The 24,645-nt window shown below is 39.1% G+C and overlaps 1 protein-coding gene across 1 annotated transcript; it reads left to right on the top strand.

Moving 5' to 3' along the window:
• The first annotated feature begins 12,099 nt into the window (after positions 1-12,099).
• On the top strand, positions 12,100-17,662 carry LOC112283724 (zinc finger CCCH domain-containing protein 27). Its single transcript, XM_024522811.3, has 6 exons — positions 12,100-12,306; positions 13,215-13,353; positions 13,393-14,367; positions 14,759-16,012; positions 16,376-16,705; positions 16,887-17,662. Exons 1-6 carry the CDS (start codon positions 12,251-12,253, stop codon positions 17,283-17,285), a joined length of 3,153 nt encoding a protein of 1,050 aa, XP_024378579.3. The 5' UTR covers positions 12,100-12,250; the 3' UTR covers positions 17,286-17,662.
• The last annotated feature ends 6,983 nt before the right edge of the window (positions 17,663-24,645 follow it).

The raw sequence follows: 24,645 nt of genomic DNA, 5'->3' as shown, positions 1-24,645 counted from the left end.
AAATCAGCAAGCATATCTTTTGTTGCACAATACTTCAAGTCAATCACTCCCATTTCAATCTTCTTTCTTATAAAGTGATGTTGAATGTCAATGTGCTTGATTCTTAATTGATGCTTTGGATTCTTTGCAAAAGCAAGGCGTCCTTGATTGTCATAATTCAATGGAGTTGCTTCTAATTGCACAAGTCCAATGTCCTCCAAAACTTGCCTTAATCATGTTGCTTCCATTGCACCCTAGTTTGCTGCCATGTACTTCGCCTCCATTGTGGACCTTATAAGTGTGGGTTGCCTCTTGCAATTCCATGAAATTACTCCCACTCCAACAAAGAATACATAGCCCATTTTTGACTGCCTATCATTTGCATCTCCAACCCAATCCGCATCACAATAACTATGCAAAGCAATACTTTCACCTCGAAGGCACAATTTGAAGTCCAAAGTGCCTTTCAAGTACCTCATGATCCTCTTGATGGTTGCCCAATCAATTAGTCCTACTTTTGACATGTGTTGACTAACGACACTCACTGCATAAGCAAGATCCACCCTTGTGCCAACCATTGCATACATGAGTGACCCAATTGCTGCCTTGTATGGAACACCTTGCATTTGGCCTTCAACTTATGCAAACTCTTCATCTATGAGCTTCATCAACTTCAAATTGGACTCCAAAGGTGTTCTAATAGGCTTGCAATCCTCCATGTTGAATCGTTTCAACACTCCTTCAATGTACTTCCTTTGGCTCATTGTGATGGTCTTGTTAGTACGATCTCTTGCAAATTCCACTCCTAAGTATTAGTGAAGCTCTCCCAAATCACTCATCTCATATTCCTTTTCTAACTTTGCTTTCAACCAATCCATCATCTTTAAAGTATTAGTTAAGATGATTAAATCATCTACATAAAGAATAACAATCATCAAGAACTCTTTTGATTGTATCACATACATAGAATGGTCAGCCTCACTTCTTTGGAATCCCTCATTAACAAAGAATGTGTCAATTCTTTGATACCATGCCCTTGGAGATTGCTTGAGTCCATACAAGGATTTCTTCAACTTACAAACAAGATGTTGCTTGCCTTCTTCTACAAATCCTTGAGGTTGATCCATGTAGATGTCTTCTTCCAACTTTCCATTCAAGAAAGCCGTCTTCACATCCATTTGATGCATCTCCAAGTCCATTGCTGCCCCAATTGCCACAATGGTTCTAATGGTGGTGAACTTAGCCACGGGAACAAATGTCTCATTGAAATCAACACCAGCAACTTGTGAGTATCTTTTGGCAACTAGCCTTGCCTTATATCTCACAATATCACCCATTGCATCCCTCTTGGTTCTTAACACCCACTTACAACCAATTGAAGATCGATTTGGTGGAAGTTGAGTCAATTCCCATGTTCCACTGCTCATGAGAGATTTGTACTCTTCTTCCATAGCCTCCTCCCACTTCAACGCATTCGTAGACTTCACAGCATCACATATATTCAATGGATCAGCAAGGAGTGCAACATTGGCATGTTCTTCACTTACTTGAGGAAAGATGTGGTCCTTCCACCATTCACCACGTTGTTTTCTTTCTCTTGTGGGATATCTCCTATCATTTGAAGAAGATTCACCTTGATACTCTTCAACCTTCTTTTCTTTTAAACCTTGTCTCTTCTCACTCAAAGGTTGGTATTCCTCATCATCATCATCATCATCTTCAACTTCTTCATTGTTTGTCATCCCAATTGTATACACTTTCTTCTTCTTCTTCTTCTTCATCTTCTTGGGTTCTCCATGTCTCCACTATCTCCATTGTCTTCATCTTCTTCTTCTTCTTTCGTTGCTGAAATTGAAGATGTATCCACAAACATACCATTACTCCCACTTAGACACATCTCCAAGTGCTCACAAGCACTTTTATGCTCCACAAATTCAACATCACGACTTTTGATGATCTTCTTGGTATCCAAACACATTAGCGTATATGCCTTGGTACCTTCACAATATCCAAGAAATACACATTTTGTACCTTTTGCATCAAATTTGGACTGCATACAATCTGGTACCTTTGCATAAGCAATGCATCCAAAAGTCCTCATGTGTGAAATACAAGGTTTCCTCCCACTCCAAGCTTCTTGTGGAGTCATTGGTGTAAGTGCATTTGTAGGACACCTATTCCTTGTATACATTGCATTCACCACAACTTCCGCCCAAAATTCATGCCCTAGGTTTTGAGCAGGAATCATACTCCTTGCCATCTCCACAATAGTTCGATTTTCTCTTTCAGCAACTCCATTTTGTTGTGGAGTATAGGGAGTGGAAGTTTGTCTTGCAATACCATGAATCTTCAAATACTCATCAAAATGCTTTGACAAATACTCACCTCCATTGTCTGTATGCAATACCTTGATCTTGCACTCACATTGCTTCTCTACAAGTGCCTTAAATTCCTTAAACTTTGAAAAGCATTCACTCTTGGATTTAAGGATGAAAATCCACACCTTCCTTGAAAAGTCATCAATAAATGTAACAAACTACCTTGATCCTGCCATTGATGGTGTCGTCATAGGTCCACAAACATCAGAATGCACAATCTCCAACGATTTGGTTGCATGTGTTGCAACTCCACTTGGAAATGAAGCTCTTTGTTGTTTGCCTTGAATACAACCTTTACAAGTAAGATTTGTGCATGAATGACCAAGATCTAAGCCACTAACCATGGATTGGAGCTCCTTCATACTTTTGGCATTCAAATGACCAAGGCATCGATGCCAAATGCCAAACTTGTCTTGATCTTGTGGAAATTCAGCAAATGCCGCCACTTCAACTCCATTCATCTTCTTACAATTGATGAAGTAGAGATTGCCATCTCTAAAGTCTTTCAAAAGATTATCTCCATCCATTGTCTTCACAAAGCATCCATTCATATCAAATTGCACCTTACAACCATGAGAAACAAGTTTACTCACCGAAAGAAGGTTCTTCTTCATCTTTGGCACATGTAACACATCTTTCAATCTGATCTTCTTCATTTGATTCTTCACAACAATCTCAGCAAGGTTGCACATAAGAGAAGTGTGGAATGAGATGGTTCTCTCTTCCAACTCTCGTTACTTATAGGTGGTGGTTGCTGCCCTAAAAGGACTTCTTCCTCCATTGGACTTTTACACATATGCTCCTTGGATCCTTTGACTCATACCACGAGGGTATCCTAGGATCCTAGGATCCTATGGCATCTTACATACCACAAGGGTATCCTATGCATATACTAATTACTCTTACCTAGTTCTTTGGATATTCCCTAGAACAAACTTTATCCTCTTGAGTATGACTCTTTGTCCTTGACCGCATCCTATGTCCATAGGATGCTTTTTCTATATGCCAAGAGTCAAGCCTTTGACCATTAGCAACTTATCTAAGGTAATATCCTTTATGAGGTAACTTATTCTACTTTAACTATTATCTATTCATCTTTATCTTTACCTCAACAAATTGAATTGATGCATCGCAAGCATTAACTCCCTCAAGTGCTCGTACATTTGTGCCATTGCATTCTTCATTTTAGCAAGTTCTGCTATGATAATACCTAGAAAAAAAAAGATGTTTAATATCGCTCAAGATAAATAGAAGAGAGGACTTGAGAACAAAGAAAATACTAAGGACAGTTTCAATTTAGAAGAAGGTAATCGCCATCTTCTAATATGCTTATGTCTTATCAAGAGAAAGTGATAATCCACTCTTAATCAAGATTAGACAAAGCTCTGATATTGTAAGTGGACTCTTGATAATTTGTCAACAAGAACTTGATAAAAACAAATAAACAAGTGAGACTTCTTTCAAAGAAAGATGACAAAATAGAAATAACTCAATATGTATATTAAGAAAGAAACTAGAATGGCTATTGCCAAAAGACAAGAAAATTGGAGATCCTTGAAACTAGACTAGAAGCAAGAAAGGAGTTGACAAAAGTGAAGAGGGCTTCTCTCTTGTCTCTATATATACTATCTAATTAGGAGCTACGTGGCGATGTTCTATAGGACCTTCAATATGTGTTGACTTTGTATGACACATGTCTTGATTTAAAAGGCAAGTTTTTCTACGTGTGGGCCACATGATTAGCTTGGTCTTCAAGCTAACAATATGTGTGGTACATGACCAACTTATTGACTACGTTTCTAATCCAAAAAGTCAATTAAAGACACCTATAAAGTCAAAGCAGCATTTATAAAGCTTCTAAGAAGCTTTCATAGCAAAATATTCTAGAATTTACTTACTTTTACCTACGTTTACTTACTTCTACCTATTTATACATGTAATTATTGGCTTACATGTGTATGTTCGTGACACTATGTGGCACATATATAAATAACTTGCCTTGCAAGTTAAGACATGTGGCTAACAAAGTGTCACGGACATAAAATACAGACTTGAAATCTAACAAAAAGTTCAAGAAGAAGTGACAGAACTAGATTAAACAGATGAGTACAAGAACAACACCAGAAAGGTGAGCTAGAACTCCAAGAGATGTGTTGTCGAGACTGAAGAACCCTTCAGCCTCGACTCCTATATATACTACTGAATAGGAAGCTTCTCGAGCTACTTCCGCTAACTAGGACGCTTCTCCAACAACTTCTACTAATTAGGAAACTTCTCGAGCAACTTCCTAGAATCTATCAGAATATTCTAGAACCTTCTAAGAGAATCTTTAGGGAATATTCTAAGAATCTTCTAGAACCTTCTAAAGGAATCTTTAGAGAATCTTTAGAGAATATTCTAGAAGAATATTCAAAGAATCTTCCAATGTATGTCCATGACATCACCTCCTCTTTTAACTTCGAGGTCCCCGAGAAGCAATGTTGTTATCAGTCAATACCAACGCAAGAAAATGAAAATCTATCGCTATACATCCGCTATGAATTCCAATTGTTGTTCGCGAGGCAAATGATTCATCGGCCCTTGGAGCCAACGGTAGTGACCAACACCTTCAACCTCTGACCAAGCGTGGACTTCTGTGTCTTCATTGTGAAACTGTCCTCCAAACACACCTTCTGGCTGACCGTCGTAGGCAGGCTCGACCTCAAATACAATTACTAGCGATCTGTTGCTCGGTATCCTCCGACATCTTCGTGGTGCAGGCGGTTCTTCATCTCGTGGTCGTTTTCGTGAGCTAGTCGCTTGAGATGACATAACAAGTGTAGTATCTTGACTATCCATGTCCAAAGGCTAAAATGATGAGAACAAACTATAGTTGCTAACAAAGTTCTATACTATCGAACTATGGGTTTTGGAGGTGCCCTCTCCCCTTTTTATGCTACTTGGTGAGCAAGCTTCAGCAAGAAGCTATCGTTGAATCGGCTTAGGTTTATGAGGATATCGTTGATGAAATTCTTATACCTTTTTTGGTGCATTGGCAAGATTTTCGGCACGCTCCCACGTTCGTTCATTGATGTCGTATCCACTCCAATGCACTAAATACTCCAATTTTCTCCTATTACGCCGTGAATCTAGTACCTTTTCCACCTCGTATTCCTCATGGTTTTCAATTTCGATACTTGGTGGTGGACTTTGTACTCTTTGGGGAAAAGCTGACTCTCGATAAGGTTCCAACAAAGATACGTGAAAGACTGGATGTACCTTCATAGTAGCTGGTAACTCCAGACGATATGCCACCGGATTGATCTGCTTCCCGATAACAAATGGCCCTAATCTCCGATAGTCCAATTTGTCACATGGCCGCTTGGTCTTGATATTTTGTCGAAGAAGCCATACTTTACTTCCAACTTTAAAAGTAGGCGCCTCATTTCGATATTTATCTGCAGATGCCTTGTAACTCTCTTGGGGAGATTGCAATTGAAGCTTCAACGTCGCTTGAAGCTCCGATAGTTGCTTCACAAATCCTTCAGCTGTTGGGTTGTTATTTGCTGAAGAACTCAATAAATCGAGCTTGGGGTGGTATCCGTAGTTGGAGAAGAATGGTGTTTGTTGAGTTGACGCATGAAGAGTGTTGTTGTATGCGAACTCAGCAAGCGGTAGATATGCAGTCCAATCATCTTGTTGATAGTTGATGCTGCATCGTAAATATTGCTCCAAAACTTGATTCACCCGCTCCGTTTGACCGTCAGTTTGAGGATGAAAAGCCGAAGAGAGCTTAATATCCACCTTCAATATCTCAAAGAGGGACCTCCAAAACTTGGATACAAACTGAGTACCTCGATCCGACACGATATCATCTGGTAGTCCATGATAACGATATATGTTATCAAGAAAGAGTCTTGCGGTGTCTTCACTTGACGATGTTTTCTTGCAAGGCACGAAATGCGCCATCTTTGTAAATCGATCCACCACAACAAAGATGCTGTCAAATGAATTCGATGGCGGTAGGTCCGTAATGAAGTCCATAGAAACTGAAGACCATGGTCGGTGCGGAATAGGCAATGGCTGGAGAAGTCCATACGGACGATGTCGAGGGATCTTGGATCTTGAACAAACATCACAAGAAAGGACAAATTCCTTCACATCCTTCGACATTTGGGGCCACCAAAAATCTCGTGAAATGAGCTCCAAAGTCTTGTTGAATCCAAAATGTCCCGCAGCTGGAAAGTCGTGGCGAGATTGAAGTACTCGGAGTCGAGTTGGTCCTTTCGGGATATACAACCGCTCTTCAAAATACAGAAGATCTCCCTCCACCTTAAACTTGTCATTATCGACACGTTGTTTGATGTCAAGAGCTATAGAATCCTCAATTGTCGCAGTACGTACCTCGCTGAGGAAGCCGTCATCGATAGTTGCAACAGTAGCAAAAATCTTGAATTTTTCTGGTTTCAACAATGTTGTACATTGTTGATCAAACGCTGCTTCTCCAACCTTTGGCGCAAGATACGATCTCCTCGATAATGCGTCAGATAATCCTTGCTGTTTTCCAGGGCGGTACGTGATAATAAAGTCAAATCGTGATAGAGACATATTCCATCGAGCTTGACGACGATTCAAAATTTGAGTTGTCATGAAGTACTCCAAATTCTTGTGGTCCGTATAAACAGTCACTGGATGTGCAGCTCCTTCGAGGAAGTGACGCCACTCTTGAAAGGCATCCACTATAGCAAGCAGCTCTTTGTTGTGGATCTCGTAGTTGATCTCAACAGCAGAGAACTTCCGTGAATAGAACGCAACTGGGTGAAGCTTCTTGTCTATGCCCATCTGTGAAAGCACAGCTCCCAAAGCAAAATCTGAAGCATCGATCTCTAAATAGAAAGCCTTTGCAAAGTCAAGGTGTACCAAGATTGGAGCCGTAGTGAATGCCGTCTTGAGATCTTGAAATGCTTTTGCTACTTGTGATCCCCATTCGAGCTTGTCTTTGCTTGTTAGACGCGTGAGTGGTGCAGCAACTTGAGAATAATTCTTGATGAAGATCCAATAGAAGTTAGCAAATCCAAGAAAACACTGAACATCTCTAACCGTCTTCGGAACTTCCCAAGATATAATTGCTTCTACCTTTTTTGGATCCATCTTCAAGCCCTCTGTAGTCGCAATGAAGCCCAAAAATTCCATCTCATTCTGGTGAAATTGACACTTCTCCAACTTGGCGTAGAGTCCTCGTTCGCGTAGTTTTTCAAGAACCAAACAAACGTGCTTCTCATGTTCTTCTTCATTCTTGGAAAATATCAAAATATCATCCAGATAAATGACAACAAAGTCATCGAGGTACTCCCGAAAGATGTCGTTCATCATATGCTGAAAGACCGCTGGAGCATTGGTAAGACCAAAAGGCATGACATTGTACTCAAAATGGCCATACCTTGTACGAAAGGCTGTCTTCCATTCATCTCCTTCTTTGATTCGCACAAGGTTGTAGGCTCCTCTTAAATCAATCTTTGTAAAAATCCTTGCACGTCCAAGTTGATCTAAGAGGCCGGAGATCAAAGGTAAGGGATAGCGATTTTTCTTGGTCACCTTGTTGAGTCCTCGGTAGTCCACGCACATCCGCAGTGAGCCATCCTTTTTCTTCACGAATAGGATTGGTGCTCCAACTGGCGACTTTGAATGTCGAATAAAATTCTTGGCTAGATTCTCATCGATGTACTTCCGTAATTCTGCCAACTCCGTCTGCGATAGGTTGTATATTGGACCAAAAGGTGGTTGCGCTCCTTCCTCTAAGTCTATGGCGCAATCATATGGTCGATGTTCCGGCAGTATATCGGCGTTCTTCTTCTGAAACACGTCTTCAAAATCCCTATATTGCTCTGGTATATTCGATGTTGAGATATTCTCGCCGCTAGTTGGAGCTACATAAATGACAAATGGTGCGCCTTCCTTGGACGATCTTAGGAACGCTCTCGCTCCAATAAACATGGATTTCTTTATGTAGGTTCTACCAACAGGTTTATTATTATTTTTTTCAGGAAATGTTATCCTTCGTAGCCTCCAATCAATGGACGGATTATGATCTTCTAACCAAGAAAGACCAAGGATAACAGGGCTTGATGGGGTTCTAATAATATTAAAAATAACGTGACTACTATGGTCCTTAAACACCACTTCTATAGGTTCTGATTCGTGGGTAACGTTGCCTGACAATAAGGGTCGTCCATCTATCACCTCTACATGAACAGGTTTGGACTTCTGTACTAAACGGATCTTGTGGCGTTTAGCAAACTCTTCATCTAAAAAACAAGTAGATGCCCTCGAATCCAATAAAGCTAAAGTTTTTTGTTTTTGAGGGCCTAAAAACAAAGGAATTGTAAAACAACGAGCAGGTTGGACAGAGAAGGAGGAACCTGATTGTTGTCGTGATATTAGATTGTCCAGCCGCACGGTTCCTACCGTGGCTGGGCATCGTCGTTTTCCGGAATCATCGCACTTCTAGTCTTGACAGGGTGCCAATTTTGCTTCTTTGGGCAATTTCCAACCTTGTGACCTTCTTCTCTACAGTACAAACATAACCCTTCCTCCATACGCCGTTTCTTCTCTGTTGGAGTAAGAGATCGGACACGCGACGTGTCGATTTGCATGTCTGTTGCTTCCGAATGTGAGTTTAAGCTATTTGCAGACATAGTCACGTCGTAACGAGTCATTTGGTGTCTTGGACGTTGGTCTTGGCGACACTGGAATAGGCGGTTGTCACACTTTACAGCTTGGCTAATAGCTTCGTTGAGCGTTTGAGGATCAGGAAGAGATAACAGCAAGTCCTTCACATCATCCTTCAAGCCCCAATAAAACTGACTCACCAACGCCTCTTCACCCCAATTAATGTCACTTGCCAATTGTCTGAAATCCAAGGCATAGACTGATGCAGAGCGTGTTCCTTGTCTTAGCGATCGGATCTTTGTTGTAGCCCATCGAACTTTATCATGCTCGCCAAATGCTTCTGCAAACACCTCCAAGAACGTTTCAAAGTTACTCAGGATTGGCGATCGCTTCTCGAACAAGGGAGTAAACCAAGACAGAGCTTGTACTATAAGCAAGGTTCCAACAAGCCCAACACGCGCTTCCTCCGTCGGATAACGTTCGGGCTGTAAAATTGTTATCAACCTGATTTGGTTGACAAAACCTCGAAACTTGGAACGAGTTCCATCAAACTTATCCGGAAGACTAACTCGAGGCTCCTTTCGTTGTAGGACTACTCGATCTTGTTGAAATGGAGGTAGAACTGCTTCTTCTGGTGCAGAAGTTTGAGGCTGATATGCTTTAGATGGCGCTATCCCAGATGCTCCATTGTTATGGAGTCCTACCATGACTCCTTCGATCTCTGTTGTCCTATGTGACAACGGGGCAAGAGCATTTATGATGGCGTCTAGTTTGGATTCCAAACTTTCAGCCATTTTAACGTCTTAACCTTCGGCTAACCTTCAGAAAGAAGAAAAAAGAGATTTGACAAGAGGACAATATTGGTTCAGAGGAGAGTACTCCGCAACCTCTAAAACGCCTTAAGACTCCAAGATGAGGGGTAATCCACTCTCTCCAAGAAGAATAAGGCTCCAATATTGAGAAAGAAGAGATATCAGTTTAGAGGAGGGTAATCCGCAACCTCTAAAACACTAGCACACCTTCAAGAAGAGGGGTAATCCACTCTCTAACAAGAACGAACTAGCTCTGATACCAGTGAAAATGCAGTCTCGACAAACTGTCACGGACACAAAATACGGACTTGAAATCTAACAAGAAGTTCAAGAAGAAGTGGCAGAACTAGATTAAACAGATGAGTACAAGAACAACACCAAAAAGGTGAGCTAGAACTCCAAGAGATGTGTTGTCGAGACTGAAGAATCCTTCAGCCTCGACTCCTATATATACTACTGAATAGGAAGCTTCTCGAGCTACTTCCGCTAACTAGGACGCTTCTCCAACAACTTCTACTAATTAGGAAACTTCTCGAGCAACTTCCTAGAATCTATCAGAATATTCTAGAACCTTCTAAGAATATTCTAGAACCTTCTAAGAGAATCTTTAGGGAATATTCTAAGAATCTTCTAGAACCTTCTAAAGGAATCTTTAGAGAATCTTTAGAGAATATTCTAGAAGAATATTCAAAGAATCTTCCAATGTATGTCCATGACACAAAGTCAACACGTTTTGGAAGTCCTGTAGAACATTGCAACGTAACTTCTAGTTAAGAGTATATATGGAGACAAGAGTGAAAGCCTTCTTCACTCTTGTCAACACCTTTCTAGTCCTTAGTCTTGTTTCAAGCCTTTTTAGACTTCTTGTTTTTGGCAATAGCCATTCCAGTTCAATATTACATCATCTTTCAGTGACTTTTTAGTTCCTTTCAATGTTACAAGAGTCTATTGAGGATTTTCTTTCTTCGAGATTCATGTCCTTGACAATGTATTAATAAAGCAAAGTAAATATATTTTTAAATATATATATATATATATAAATAAATAGATACAAAAAATAACATAAAACTATTAGTTTTTTTTAGTTGTTGCTATATTTTAAGTATTTGTGTTTTCTTGCTAGAAATTTCTTTTATATTTACTTAAGATCATTAATAAAAAATAAAAAATATTACTGATAAAAATTATGTATAAATCTAATACCATGTTATACAAATTATATATATCTATATATAATATTTATAATTAATATTAATCTTTATCATAAATTTAAATATAATTTATATATATACATATATGTATATTTTCTCTCTCTTTTTTTCTTTTTTTTTTCTCTCTCTCTCTCTCTCTCTCTCTATATATATATATATATCCATAAGCACAAAGTTGACCATTAATGTGTATAGTAATTGTTTTAATAAATTTGTAATTCAATCCTCTCCTTCTTTTATAGCAATTCACAAAATATTACTTAAAATACATGTGCATTGTTTGTGCTTTTCCTGATTTACTTAATATATATTTCATCCATCCATGTTAGTTGTACATTTTTTAAGAGTGCAACTTCATCAATTTCTCTCCATTATGACAAAGCATTTGATACATACTTGAAACATTGGTATCCAAGGATGATACTTTCTAAATTTACGAATATGATCAACACTCGATTTGGCTACTGCTCTTTCGTGCATGAAAATATGAGAACAAGTACAAAGATAATTAGATCAGCATGAAATATGAATTTTATTTTTCAGTTTGGTCTGGTGTAAGGTACTATGCTGCCGTTCAAGGGATCTGCTCTGCAGGCTGCTTGGCGGTCAAGCCCAGGTAAGCAGATACTGTAGGCTGCCTAGAGATTGGATTGCCATGGAAGACAGTTGGGGTGTGTGGTGGCCTGTGGGACAGAAGTTTTACTTTTGGCTTATTAGTTGCTCGGTGTTCGCCTCGTCTTGTCTCGCCTGGGATTGCCTCCCAGTCCAGAGCTCATTCAAGCGGATCCGGCATTAGGGTTTGGTGCTCACCCCCAAACTCGCACGTAGTCTGTTTCCCGGTCTTGGCTTACGCCCAATCCCATCCAATTTTGAGCTGCACCTGCCCCCGCAACCGCTCCCCTACCCCCAGCTCGCCTTCCTTCCCTCGTTTTCCCTCCCTTGCCCGCTTCTCTACACGCCTTTTCATCTCCGTCCTCGCCCGCGCCCTCGTCGTTGTCCTCGTCTTCGTCCATCCCCCTTTTTTCTTTCCTCTCCCGTTTCTTCTCCTCTTTCCTTTCTGTTCTCCATCCCCCTGGCTCTTTTCCCCGTTGTGTCGTTGCGCGCGCTCTATCGTTATGGCGGACTCTGGCGATGTTTATGGCTTGGCGTCTGGGTAGCGGTGTTGCGCTGGGATGGAGATGGCGAGAAGGAAGGTTCTGCAGGGGCGGCGAGGAGGAGCAGCATGAAGACTGACGAGACGCCTTTGAATCACTACACAATCGAACTCCTAAAACCGTTGTGAGTGCTTTTCATCTCTCCTCTCCTGACCCGCACTTTCCTGCCGCTATAGCCTCGTCTACCGGTACTCCTGTTTGCTCGGTCGTTGAGCATTTTAGGTGTTAAGCTATCATAATTCTCTTCCACGAGAACTTCTGATAGGACATATTGCATTAGAGAGTATTTTTCTGCCGACTCGAGATTCTCTAAGCACACTCGGGTAGCACATGATTGCAAAACTTTTGGTAACGAATTGTTTCGAAGTGGCTTGCCATCAGTAGTTCCCGCTTCAGGTCTGTTGTCTGGAAGCCGACTAGCATGATCAGGGTATTCGTTACGTACGCATGTAAATAGTTGTAGGTTTCGGAAGGTATGGTGTTGTTGTGGTGGACTGTAGGTTTTCCAACTCGTCAAGCGTTGGTCCATCGGTTGAAGACGAAGTACCTCTTGAATTGCGAGTCCGGCTGTTGAATTGACTCGGCGGATAGGTAGGATGCAATGCAATCACCGTCCGGCGGGCTACGCTCAGCCGGAAGTTCGAGTGATCGCGAGAGCCGTGGTTCTGTAGGCAGGCATAGCAATGAGCGGCGGGAGCTGTCGCAGAGCGTGGTGTAAAATTGTGAATGCGTGATTGGTGGATATTGTGAGAGGTTTGGTGTTTCCGCGGCATCCTCAACAGGAAACTTCATCATGATTCGCAGCACAGTAGAAGGCAAAGGGCAGGCGTGCAACAGTGGTACGCAGTGGAAGAGTAGTGGATAGGTGAGACCTCTTAATTGAGAGGTTCTCAGTCGTAACGCGTGTAGATGGTTGTCAATGTTGGACATCTTCTGCGAACGATAAAAAATTAAGCCCGGAAAGTTAAACATAAAAACCATTTCTCATGAATGTGGTGAAATGACTAAATCTTCCTTTGATGCGGTGTACAGGGCTGATGTAGACCCTATCTTGCTTTCTGACTACGCCGCAACACTGCTGAAGATCGACAAGCCTAAGAAGGAATCGCAGACATTTTGCGTGGACCAGCTGTGCGGTTTTCTTGGAGGTGGTCAATTGATGGCCTGCAGTTGAACCTGCCTCACCTGACTGGCTGCCCCTCTTGGTTGAGGCTCTGCAAAATGTGGGAAGGAACGGCTGTGGGCATACGTGTACAAATGGTTGGAAAGAAGAATTTATATTAATTGTATCGTACCAGCCGTGAGTGCAGGAGCAAACTTATTCGTTGTCAACCTATTTCATGTTATTGACGACGGGACGATCCCCTCCAGAATGGATGATCTGGAAATTGTCAAGCCTCTGGACAAAGCGGAATCCCTCGCCGAGGCTGCAGAGACCAGAATATCGCCTTCCCATTTAGAGAGGATACCGAGCGCCGGCGCCCAGGATTGGGAGGAGGAGCTAGAGGAAGAAGATAGCAGCGACGACGATCGGAATCACAAGCATCGGCGTCGAGTTTCTCGATCCCGTTCTGGAGACAGAGTAGACGAATCCAATGTTTCTCGGTACAACGGAGGTGGGTCAAATGATCTCAAGCGCCAAACCGGTGACCACGGTAGAGAAGGAGGAGGAGGACAGTCCAACCGAGAGCGGCCGTCGAAGTTTGAAAGACTATCGGGTCGTGATGCAGGGGGTCGATTTAGCAACGGAGAGCAAGCAGAGCGAGGTCTAATACGTGGCGGTGGTCCTCCGTTTCGGGGGGATGCACCTAGCCTGGGGCTCGATGGAGTGCGTATGGGCCGTGGCAGAGGAGCTGGTAGTTGGGTCGGTCCTATGCCGCCCCCGTTTGCCGACGCACCACCTCTGTTGTCCCCGAATGGAGGCTATTTCTCGAACGGCAGGGGCTTGGGTGGGCGTGGGGTTGGGTGGCCCGGAGGATTCGGACACATGAGTGGCATGGGAGCTAGTTCATTGGAACTTTCGCATGGTGGGCGAGGGCCACCTGGAGTTATGAACCTGGGGATGGGAACGGGTTTAGGACCTGTGCGACCGAGGTGTCTGGATTTTGAAGAACGAGGGTTCTGTCTTCGAGGAGATCTGTGTCCCATGGATCATGGTTCCCACATTGTCGTGGAGGATGTGCAGGTAAGATGCTGCTTCAGTCGGTGAGGTGTCACAGCAGCTTCCAGAAGCGAGAGCATGGGAGTCTGGATGGTCGGTGTATTTCGTGTAGGGTGTTGAGATGCGTAGGTTCCATGGCATGTCTGATTGGGCTTGTTTTTTGCACAGAAAAGAAGCGCATGAAAATGAGATAGGGCGAGGATCAGCAGGTTCCTTTCGTTGAATTTGGATGTTGTTCGTAGGATTCTATTTGCAGGAATCTAGGCCCTGCTAGCATACGGTGGTGGGTGCTATGGGTACGATTGTCCGCTCACCTGGAACTCCAGGCAAGGAGTTCAATGGGTCGCCCTCGGCGGTGAGGACTAAGAAACCTCATTTCTCCAGCTAAGCGTTCTGATTGTTGCTCACTCTGCAGAGCCTGTCCCAATTTAACCTGCCTGTCAACCTTTCAAGTGGGCGAGGCATGGCTGTGGCGCCCGGGCAGATGGCAGCCTCCAATACCATGCTACCCACTTCTGCACCTTCAAGTTCTCGGGGGAGCCGAGGGAGCCGGGAGCCGAGTATTCCTCCACTAGAAGCTCCGATCGTGGTGAATGGCCAAGTGTCTGGTGCTGAACCTGACCTGTACGATCCAGATCAACCGCTTTGGAACAAAGACAGACCTGAGGCCACGGGAAGGGTTAGAAAGTTGTCAGCGTTTCAGACGGAACATCTTGAGGTGGTTAAAGAGAAACCGGAACTGAAGAAGAACCCAGATGGGCGAGGGGTTGATGGTGGCAGCAGAGGTGCCAACAGCAGCAGCTTGCATGGTGCAGACGCAGTGTCCACTGTGTGGGATCGCATAGGACTTGTAGATGTAAGCGCTGCTAGTGCAGGGGTGAAATTAGAAGAACAGCGGGGTCAGAGCAGAGGAGTTACGTGGCAGCCCGGAAGATGGGAAGACCGTGAACCTGTCAGCGGAGCCACCAACCTCAATACAAATCCTGGACGAGGACGGGGTGCTGCCGGGTGGGCAGAGGTAGGTCCTCCATTCAACCGCTCCAAAGATGGGAGCAAGTTGGGGCCTCGCGCTCCTGGGCGCAGCGTAGAACATGCTCAACGCACACTCTATGTGAACTGCATACCTCCCAATGCTAATCAGGCAGAGGACTTGCTCATGCACTTTGAAAAGTTTGGACGTGTTGTGGATGTCCGAATTCCTCCACACAGTGACAGAGCCTTTATCCAGTTCGCTACTCGAGAGGAGGCGGAGTCAGCACTGGCTTCCCCCGATGCTGTGATGGGGAACCGATTCATACGATTGTCGTGGGCTAATCGTGATAGCATCAATAGTGATAGCGGCGCTTCCACTTCTTTTACTGGTCAGCCGCCAACCTCTGGCTCTGAAGCAGCAGGTGGCCATGCTGCACTAGTAAAAGGTAGAGGAAAACTGAGTTTGACTGGTCTGAATGGAGTCGTTGCCGGCCTGTCGGGAACTTCGATCCCAGAAGGCAGCAACAAAGCCACCACATCGAATGGTTCCGCAACTTCCTTGATTAGCCCAGTAGCTATGGCATCAAAGAAACAGGAGGAATTAGAGCTTATGCGTGAGAAGATCCGTCAGAAGCAAGAGGCCCTAGCTCAGAAACGCGACGATTTTCGGCGGAAGCTCGACAAGCTCGCTAGTCAGGTGAACCGTTTACCTTCGGATGATCTTGGTTTTGGTTTTGGTTTTGGAAATGATTTTGATTTTGACTTTGTTTTCATGATTTTAATGTGAGAATGATACCAGTCTGCCTAGGGGATACGACATGAAACTGCGCTGTGGTAGAGGTGGTCGTGATGTTTCAATGATCTGCCATGAGAGTCCCTCGAGTAGAATCCATGAATGGTGCAGTCTCCAGCGGCGGATCTTCGAACATGTGTTCTTTCTCCTAGGACTGTGGAGTTCCCTGTTTTATAACATTCATGGTGTGCGTGTGCGTGTGTATGTTATGATTTGTTTTTCTGTTCTTTTCCTGGGAGTTTGTTGAAACTTTTGCCTTGGTTCCAGGGGGTTGCAGGATCCGAGGACCCTATAGTAGACCATGCCAGCAAGCGACAGAAAGGGGACAATTCTAGTGACGTGAGACCGTGCAAAGATATTGCCGCTGTTGGCAGTTTAACGACTACTTCTGGCATTAGGAAGACGAACTCGGGGGAAGTTGCGCAGGCAGGGACGACACAGGCGTCATCGAAGCCTACAAGATCTCCCCATCGTCGGACACCTTCGGGAGCATCTGTAGGACACCCCGCATCTGCGTGGGGTCCTGGACGATTCAAACTTGATAATCGCACAACGGCTTTTAGGGTTCTGCCTCCTCTTCCGGCTACTATCTCTGATGTAAGTGTCACTCCGCCCTTTTTCTCTCTCGGTTGCTGAAGCAAGCGAAGAAAATAGTCAAGCTTGGGGCGTAGCATAAACAGAATGGTTGCCAGGGTTTGTTTTGAAGTTGTGTGAGGTGGGGTAACAGCGCACATATGCGGAGCTTAACAAAAAAAAAAATTGCTGTTGATGCGAGCAGGTTGCAGCTGTAAAAGACCATTTCGCTGCATTTGGCGAGCTATCAAGCGTGGAAGTCGAGGATGCAGAGGATCACAAAGTGGATTCAGGACAACCCTGGAAATCGAGTAGCCCCATACGGATTAGCTACAGTACTCGACGGAGTGCAGAAAGAGCTATGACGCAGGGCAGGTGGTTTCACGGACAGTCGTTAAATCTGGTTTGGGTCTCTGTTGCTGTAACCAATCGGCCATCAGAGAGTGCTCCTGCTAGCATCACCGCTTTGACCGAGCATAAGACCACGGGTAGAGGCGATGCCAACGAAGTTTGGGAAGAATCGTCTGTTGAAGAGCAGCACCACGTGGAAAGCAAGGCAAGCCTGAAAAATGAAGCTCATCCAAGTGGAGCTCGGGTGGTGTAATTCCTCAATAACACCAGACGCCTGAGATGTAACAAGCATACTTGCACCTGTCAAAATAGCTCTGAATGTATCTAAAACCCCATTTTGCGTTGGGGAACGTTCGAGTGCCTCATTAGGAACGAGGTCTGCTCGACACATTTAGTTTAGCGTAGACTCTGTAATTTGTAAGCTTTTTTCGGTTTCCAGCTTCCTTTTTCCTTTTCTTTTTCTTATTCTTAGGACTTTCAATTGACAAGTAATCAAGCCAGATGTAGAGCTCATGATCGAAGAGCCATTTTTGGAATTAAATTGAAGTCACTAGGCTGGTTGCCAACAGCCAAGCAAGGTGGATGTGGCTGCTTACTGCCCTTCCAGGTCACCTTTGCCGTTCCAAATCACTTCTTGGTCCCAGCTTGTTTGTCTGCTGTTTCCAACACATTTTCCCTGGCACAATTGGTAATCCAATATTGAAGGCAAAATATCAAGCGACGGTACAACATCTCGCTAAGTACCTAAATTTCGTATCAGGGAGGGACAGTAATGGTAGGAAGTTACTTGTCCTGCCGGGCGCTAAGTCTATGATTTATCGGAGAAGGGCTCACTGGTTAATGGCGGAGGTTACCTAGATGGGCGTAAGGTCAACCTTGTCGTTGTCAGTGCAGATGCAATTGGAGCTCAAGAGGAAGTAAGTGCAGAATCGGATAGGGTGAAGTGGGAAGCCTGGCTGTGTGGTGTCCATTCCATGAAATCAGTTGGACATTGACACAACATTATTATTGTTATTTGTATCTTTATTTACTCTATGTTTTTGCTTGGTAGGGAGATAGGATAGGGTGTACCACGGAAGGATAACACTTTTGTATATGGTGTATAACATGGTGTATTTTATGGTGCATTGAATAATACAAGTTATAGTTGCATACAAATTTTTTGTGGTTGTAATAGTGCTATTTGGTGTTGTATTTGTATAGTCAATATATTGTGTCATTCTTGGATAAAAGCACCTAGTTGGTTTATCCCTTGTCATTTTAGAATTGATTGTTTTGATTTGATGTATAGCTTTTGAAGTTGATGAGTCTTTGAGTAAATCATGTCAATGGTGGCTTGAAGGGCACTAGTATTGTTATAAAGATCCCTATTGCACAAATATATTAAAAAAATAATTATTTGGTTGAAATTTTGGATCATATATTGAAGTTCTATTAAGATAACTTAGATCTTTCACTGAGTTTTTTTTTTTTTATTTTGATATATTATACTATTTAGGTGTAGGTTTTTCTTCACACAATTGATTTTTCAATAATGTGACAAAGACATGAATTTTGAAGAATTGAAAGTTCAAGTCACTCTTGTGTCACTTAAAAAGACTAGATAATCACTCATAGATGATATAATATTAAACTAAAATGGCTATTGCTAAAGACAAGAAGATTAGAAAGTCTTGAAACAAGTCTAAGAACTAGAAAGGCATTGACAAGAGTGAAAAAAGCTTCATTCTTGCCTCCATATATACTCTCTAACCAGAAGCTATGTGGTGATGTTCTATAGGATCTCCAACATGTATTGACTTTACAAGATACATATCTTAACTTGCAAGGTAAGTTTTTAATATGTGCACCAAATAATTAGCTTATTCTATAAGTTACCAACATGTGTGATATATAGATAATTTGTTAATCAAATTTTTAATCTATCAATTAACTACAAACACATTGTTGGAATAGAGAGAATTTGCCTTAAGAAAGCACTGGGCTTCTAGATATCACTAAATGCTCAACCAAGCCTCTAAATTAAAAAAATACCAAGTCTATATATAAAATTGTTCCTATAGGGACAATTATATCAAACATAAGCCTTAAGTACCAAAGATCACCAAAAATGTGATAAAAATATTATAAAACTTATATATCTTTAAGATGATTTTTTTTCAAACTTCAAAAACTCATATTTCACGATCGGACCGTCCAAACAAACCTAAATTTTACATGAAGTATTGATGTACTTTTAAAAACTACTACAACAAATTTCAAATGTAAATTCATTATGGATCTTGAGATACCACCAAAATTCTAACAATAGCTTCAATCCCTTGCTTACATACATCCATGTGCAAATTTCTTCATATCTCACATATTAAGTACTAAAATACCATAAAATTTAGATATATTACTTTAAAACTTAATAACACACACTTCTAAAAATTTTGAGCCAAAAATTCATCTGGAATCTCAAGATATGGCTCCAACCATTACTATCAACAAAACGACTCACTTAATGCCATTGAATTACATGTGCTATCTTCAATGCTCTATAACTTCTTCATAAAAACTTCAAATGTAGTCATTTCTTCATAAAAGATATAGATCATAAAATCATCCTTGTGTTTGCTTCTTTTGATCTCCAAAATCCATCATAAAACTCCTTGTATCCTAAAAACATCAATAGTATGTCTTAAAAAGACACCTTAACTTCAAATGGCTATAATTTCATCACCCTAATTCCAAATCCTTTAAAATTTGTATAAAAATTGTAGCCAAACCTCTAAACCTTATAATCCTTACTTTTGATTCTCAAATGTCTCTTCTAAATTTGCCAAAATCCTTGTTATGGTTGCAGATAGATTATTGAATGCCCACTGAGCATGGCCTTCGACCAATAGGAATAAAGATCTTTATTTTTTGCCTTCATCCGACCATGCCTTGATTTCATCCCTCTCCATAAGCCTCCTTGTAGTTTAGATTTTCATCTTCAGGCTTCTACCTTCTTTTAAAGCTCTATACTAAACATCTAAATCTTATATAATTTAAATACTATAATAAAAATAGATGAAATTAAAAATAAAGTTTTTTATATCTACTCCCTTTAAATTAATTTATTAACCATTCTAACATACATCGACTTATAAATATAAAATGTACTTTAATTAATTTTTACATATTATAAGCATTTATAATACAACAATATGTAAAGTCAAAACTACATCTAGGAAGTTTTTAGGAAGTTTTTTTAGAAGATATTATGAAATTAATTTATTTTTATCTATTTTTATCTAATTATCTAAGTAATTATTGAAGTAAATATGTATATCTATGTCATTATCTTCATCTTCTAGAGACAAGTTCCACAAGGAGCAGTCATCATCTTTCATGGATATTTTTATTTTTATTTTTATTTTTTTTTCCATCTTGATTTTGATGGATGTCATTAATGAAAATCTTCAAATTTTTATGCTACATTTGCAAGATTCTTTTTTGGCTCCTATGTGTATTTATTAATATCATATCCATATCAATGAATGAGATATTTCAACCTATTTTGGCACTGCCTTGAATTTGAGATTTCTTCTATTTCAAATTCTTAAATATTATCTATTTTTATAAGAAGAGGTGGCATTTGTCTTCTTCTTGAAATATTTATTATTTTATATGGTTCAAAAAGAGATATATGGAATATAGCATAGATCTTTATAGACTCTAATAGATGTAATCAATAAGCAAGAATATTGACTTATTCACAAATAAAAAATGGTCCAAGCCTATGATAGTCTAATTTTTTCCAAAGACAGGTAGTTTTGATATTGTGACAAAATAACCATATTTTGTCACCCATATTGAATTGTAGTTGTTTTTTGCACTATGCATCCACATTGATCTTTTGTTTTTCTTGAGCTTCCTTTAATTGTACTTTTATTATTACATATAGCTTTGACAACCAATTTGTCAAATCTTTTGCTACAAGATTATCAACTATTCAAAATTCAAAAGTATCAAGTCATGGATGATAACCATAATTGGCAAAGAAAGGTGTTTGTTGAATAAAAGAATGTATCTATTTATTATATGCAAACTTTGACAATGGCAAAAGAATTGTTCAATCATTTTAATGATAGTTGATGGTACACATCAAATACTGCTCTAGAACTTAATTCACCTCTTCTATTTGCTCGTGAATTTGAAGATGAAAGGTGGAAGACAAATTTATATCTACCTTTGATATCTTAAAAAGGGTCCTTTAAAATATTAATACAAATTATATCTTTTTATTTGATATAATATTCTTTGACATTCTATGATAGTAATAGATATTATTCAAGAAAAGCTTAGTTATTTTTTCATCTCAATAGATTTCGTATATAACATAAAATGTGCCATTTTGATGACGTGATCTACAATCACAAATATAGAGTTATATGAACTTGAACTTAAAAGATTCATAATATAATCCATAAAAATAGAAGATCATAGTATTTTTGATTAAGGCAATAGTTTGAAAAGTATATAGGATTGATGATGAAGAGTTTTTGAACTTGAATAAATGTCATATGATTATATGAAGTCTTTTATAGCCTTCTATATTTGTGGCCACTAAAAATCTTTAGATATAAGATCCAAAGTCTTATTGTGTTTAAAATGACTTGCTACTAGAAAGTTATGACATGATTGACAAACATATAAATGAGCTTCTACTTTTGGAACATATAAACGATCTTTGAAATACAATAGGTTGTTTTTAAACTAAAACTTGAAAGTATCATCAAATTTAAAAGAAGTATTTATGATATCATGAATAAGAAGATCATAGGATATACTTGATTGAATTTGCTTGACAAGTGTTGAATCAATAATCAATGTTGATTTTATTGCTCAAAGATAAAATTACCCTAGCTTCAAACAATCATTTTTTATTAATCAAAAGCTGCAATTTTTTCTTTTTGTACAAAATAAGAATATTTAGAAAGTATATTTAATAAATCTTATTATTTATTAAGTCATTATGTGATCTTAAAATCAAATCTTGGTAAAGACAATTTCAACAAGCTTAGCAATGTTTCAAAATATATAACAACATGAAATACTTGAAGTTCTTGTGATCTATATATACAATGATTAAATTAGAAGCACCTTCAAGAAAATGATGCTATTTTTGAAAAGAATCTATAATTATAAGAAGTTTTTTTTTATTGTAGATTTTATAATTGATCTTTGCTATTAAAAGTTTCTTAGAATAGAAATCTATTGGAAGGAATTTATCATGTACTTTTATTTATAATAATATCACACAAAAGGTAAATTTAATGCATCAATTTTTATAAAAAAATGCCTTAAAAAAGTCAACACAATATAATATTAGTATTAAAAAACTTGATGAAAGTAAATATACAAGTATAAAAAAATAAAAATAAAGAAGTATGTATATTAAAAAGAAACTAAAATGGCTATTAATAAAAGTCAAGGAAATTAAAGACTCTTGAATCTAGACTAGAAGCAAGAAAAGAATTGACAAGAGTAAAGATGGCTTTACTTTTGCCTCTATGTATACTATTTAACTAAGAGCTATGTAGCAATGTTCTACAAGACCTCTAATATGTATTGACTTTATAAGATACATGCTTTAGCTTACAAGGCAAATTTTTTATATATGTGCGACATAGTTAGCTTGTTCTTTAAGCTATTAACATGTGTGGTACTTAGCTAATTTTTTGATAACGCTTATAATCTAAAAAATTAATTATAGACACCTTTGAAGTCAAAGTAGTATCTATGAAGCTTTTAAAAAGCTTCTACAGAAGATATAATAGAATTAATCTAATTTTATCTATATTTATTTACTTCTATTTAATCATATAGGTAATTATTAGTTTACATATGTATGTCCATGATATTACCTCTCCTTCTAAAAATAAATTCCATAAAGAGCAGTCATAATATATTGAAAAAATCTAAGATGTGGAAAATTATATTTGTCACATACTCTGATCTTTATTCTCTTCAAAGATGGTTGATAGGGCCTCTCAACCATTGATAGTATTCCATATAAGGGGGGAAGACCATCCAATTATTTTATTGGTATTGAGATCTTCATAACTTCCTTCAAATAAAATATTTGAAAAAGTGTTAGGACTTGTTCCTACTTCTAGTAAAATCATTATATATTGGGAGGCTGATGACAGTCTTATATCTAACTTTAGAATTTTGAAAAGATTTCTCTAAAATCTTGATATGAATATAGTCCATCTATCCGAGATTATATCTTTAGATAATTCATGATATGGATAGATATTGTTAAAATAAAGCTTGATTGTTTTTTCACTTGTGATAGATTTTGTATATGATAAAAAATGTGCCACCTTTATAAAATGATCTATTATCACAAATATAGAATCATATAAACTTGAGACTTGAAGATCCATAATAAAATCCATAGAAATAAAAGACCATAGTTGTTTTGGAATAGATAATAGCTGAAGAAGTCTATAAGGTCAATGATGGAGAGTTTTTGATTTTGAGTAAACATCACATGATTGAATAAAAACTTTGATTGCCTTCTATATTTGTAGCTACTAAAAATCTCTATATATCAGCTTTAAAGTCTTATTATATCCAAAATATCGAGTTGCTAGAAAATCATGGCGTATTTAAAGAACACGTTGTTATAATACGTGAAGTCTTGCTTAAGAATGCTCTGGGTACCTGGCTGTAGATGGTAAAATAGAAATTGCTACAATAAAATCTTAATCCTAATAAAATACTAACAATACTAAATAAGCTTTAATCAAATTTAGAAAAACTTCAAAGGAATTACAAAGAAACAATAAAAGATCTTAGAAAAATATTAGAATGATTACAAATATATTACAAATATATCTCAATTCAATCTTAATTTAATCCTAGTTGAAATCCTATTGGATTTCATTCAAAATTTAGGCCAAAAACTAATTAAATTTCAAATTCTAAACAAACTCAAATAAAATCCTAAACTCTAAATCAAATTCTAAACTCTAAATCAACTCCTAACAAAAATCCTAATTCTACATCAAATCCTAATCAAATCCTAACCCTAAATAAAATCCTAACCAAACCTTAAATCCTAAATCAAATCCTAATCAAATTTCTAATCCTAAATCAAATACTAATCAAATCCTAAATCCTAAATTAAATCCTAACCAAATCCTAAATCAAATCCTAATCCTAAATCAAGTCCTAATCAAATTCTAATCCTAAATTAAATCCTAATCAAACCCTAAATCCTAAATTAAATCCTAAGAAAACTTTAGATCCTAAATCAAACCCTAAATCCTAAACCAAAACCTAAATCCTGAACCAAACTCCAAATCCTAAATCAAACCTTAAATCCTAAACTAAATCCTAAATCCTAACCAAATCTTAATCCTAAATCAAATCCTAATCAAAACCTAAATTCTAAATCAAATCCTAACCAAATCCTAAATCCTAAACCAAATCCTAATCCTAAATCAAATCCGAACCAAATCCTAATCCTATATCAAATCCTAACCAAATCCTAAACCCTAAACCAAATCCTAGTAATTTCTACAATAGATTTAAACCTCAATAACTAATGAATGAACCGTTGATCTTAACTC

This window comes from Physcomitrium patens, chromosome 1 (assembly GCF_059467195.1).
Source record: "Physcomitrium patens ecotype Gransden chromosome 1, ASM5946719v1, whole genome shotgun sequence".
NCBI lineage: Eukaryota > Viridiplantae > Streptophyta > Bryopsida > Funariales > Funariaceae > Physcomitrium > Physcomitrium patens.
This window is presented reverse-complemented; position numbering and strand designations above follow the sequence as displayed.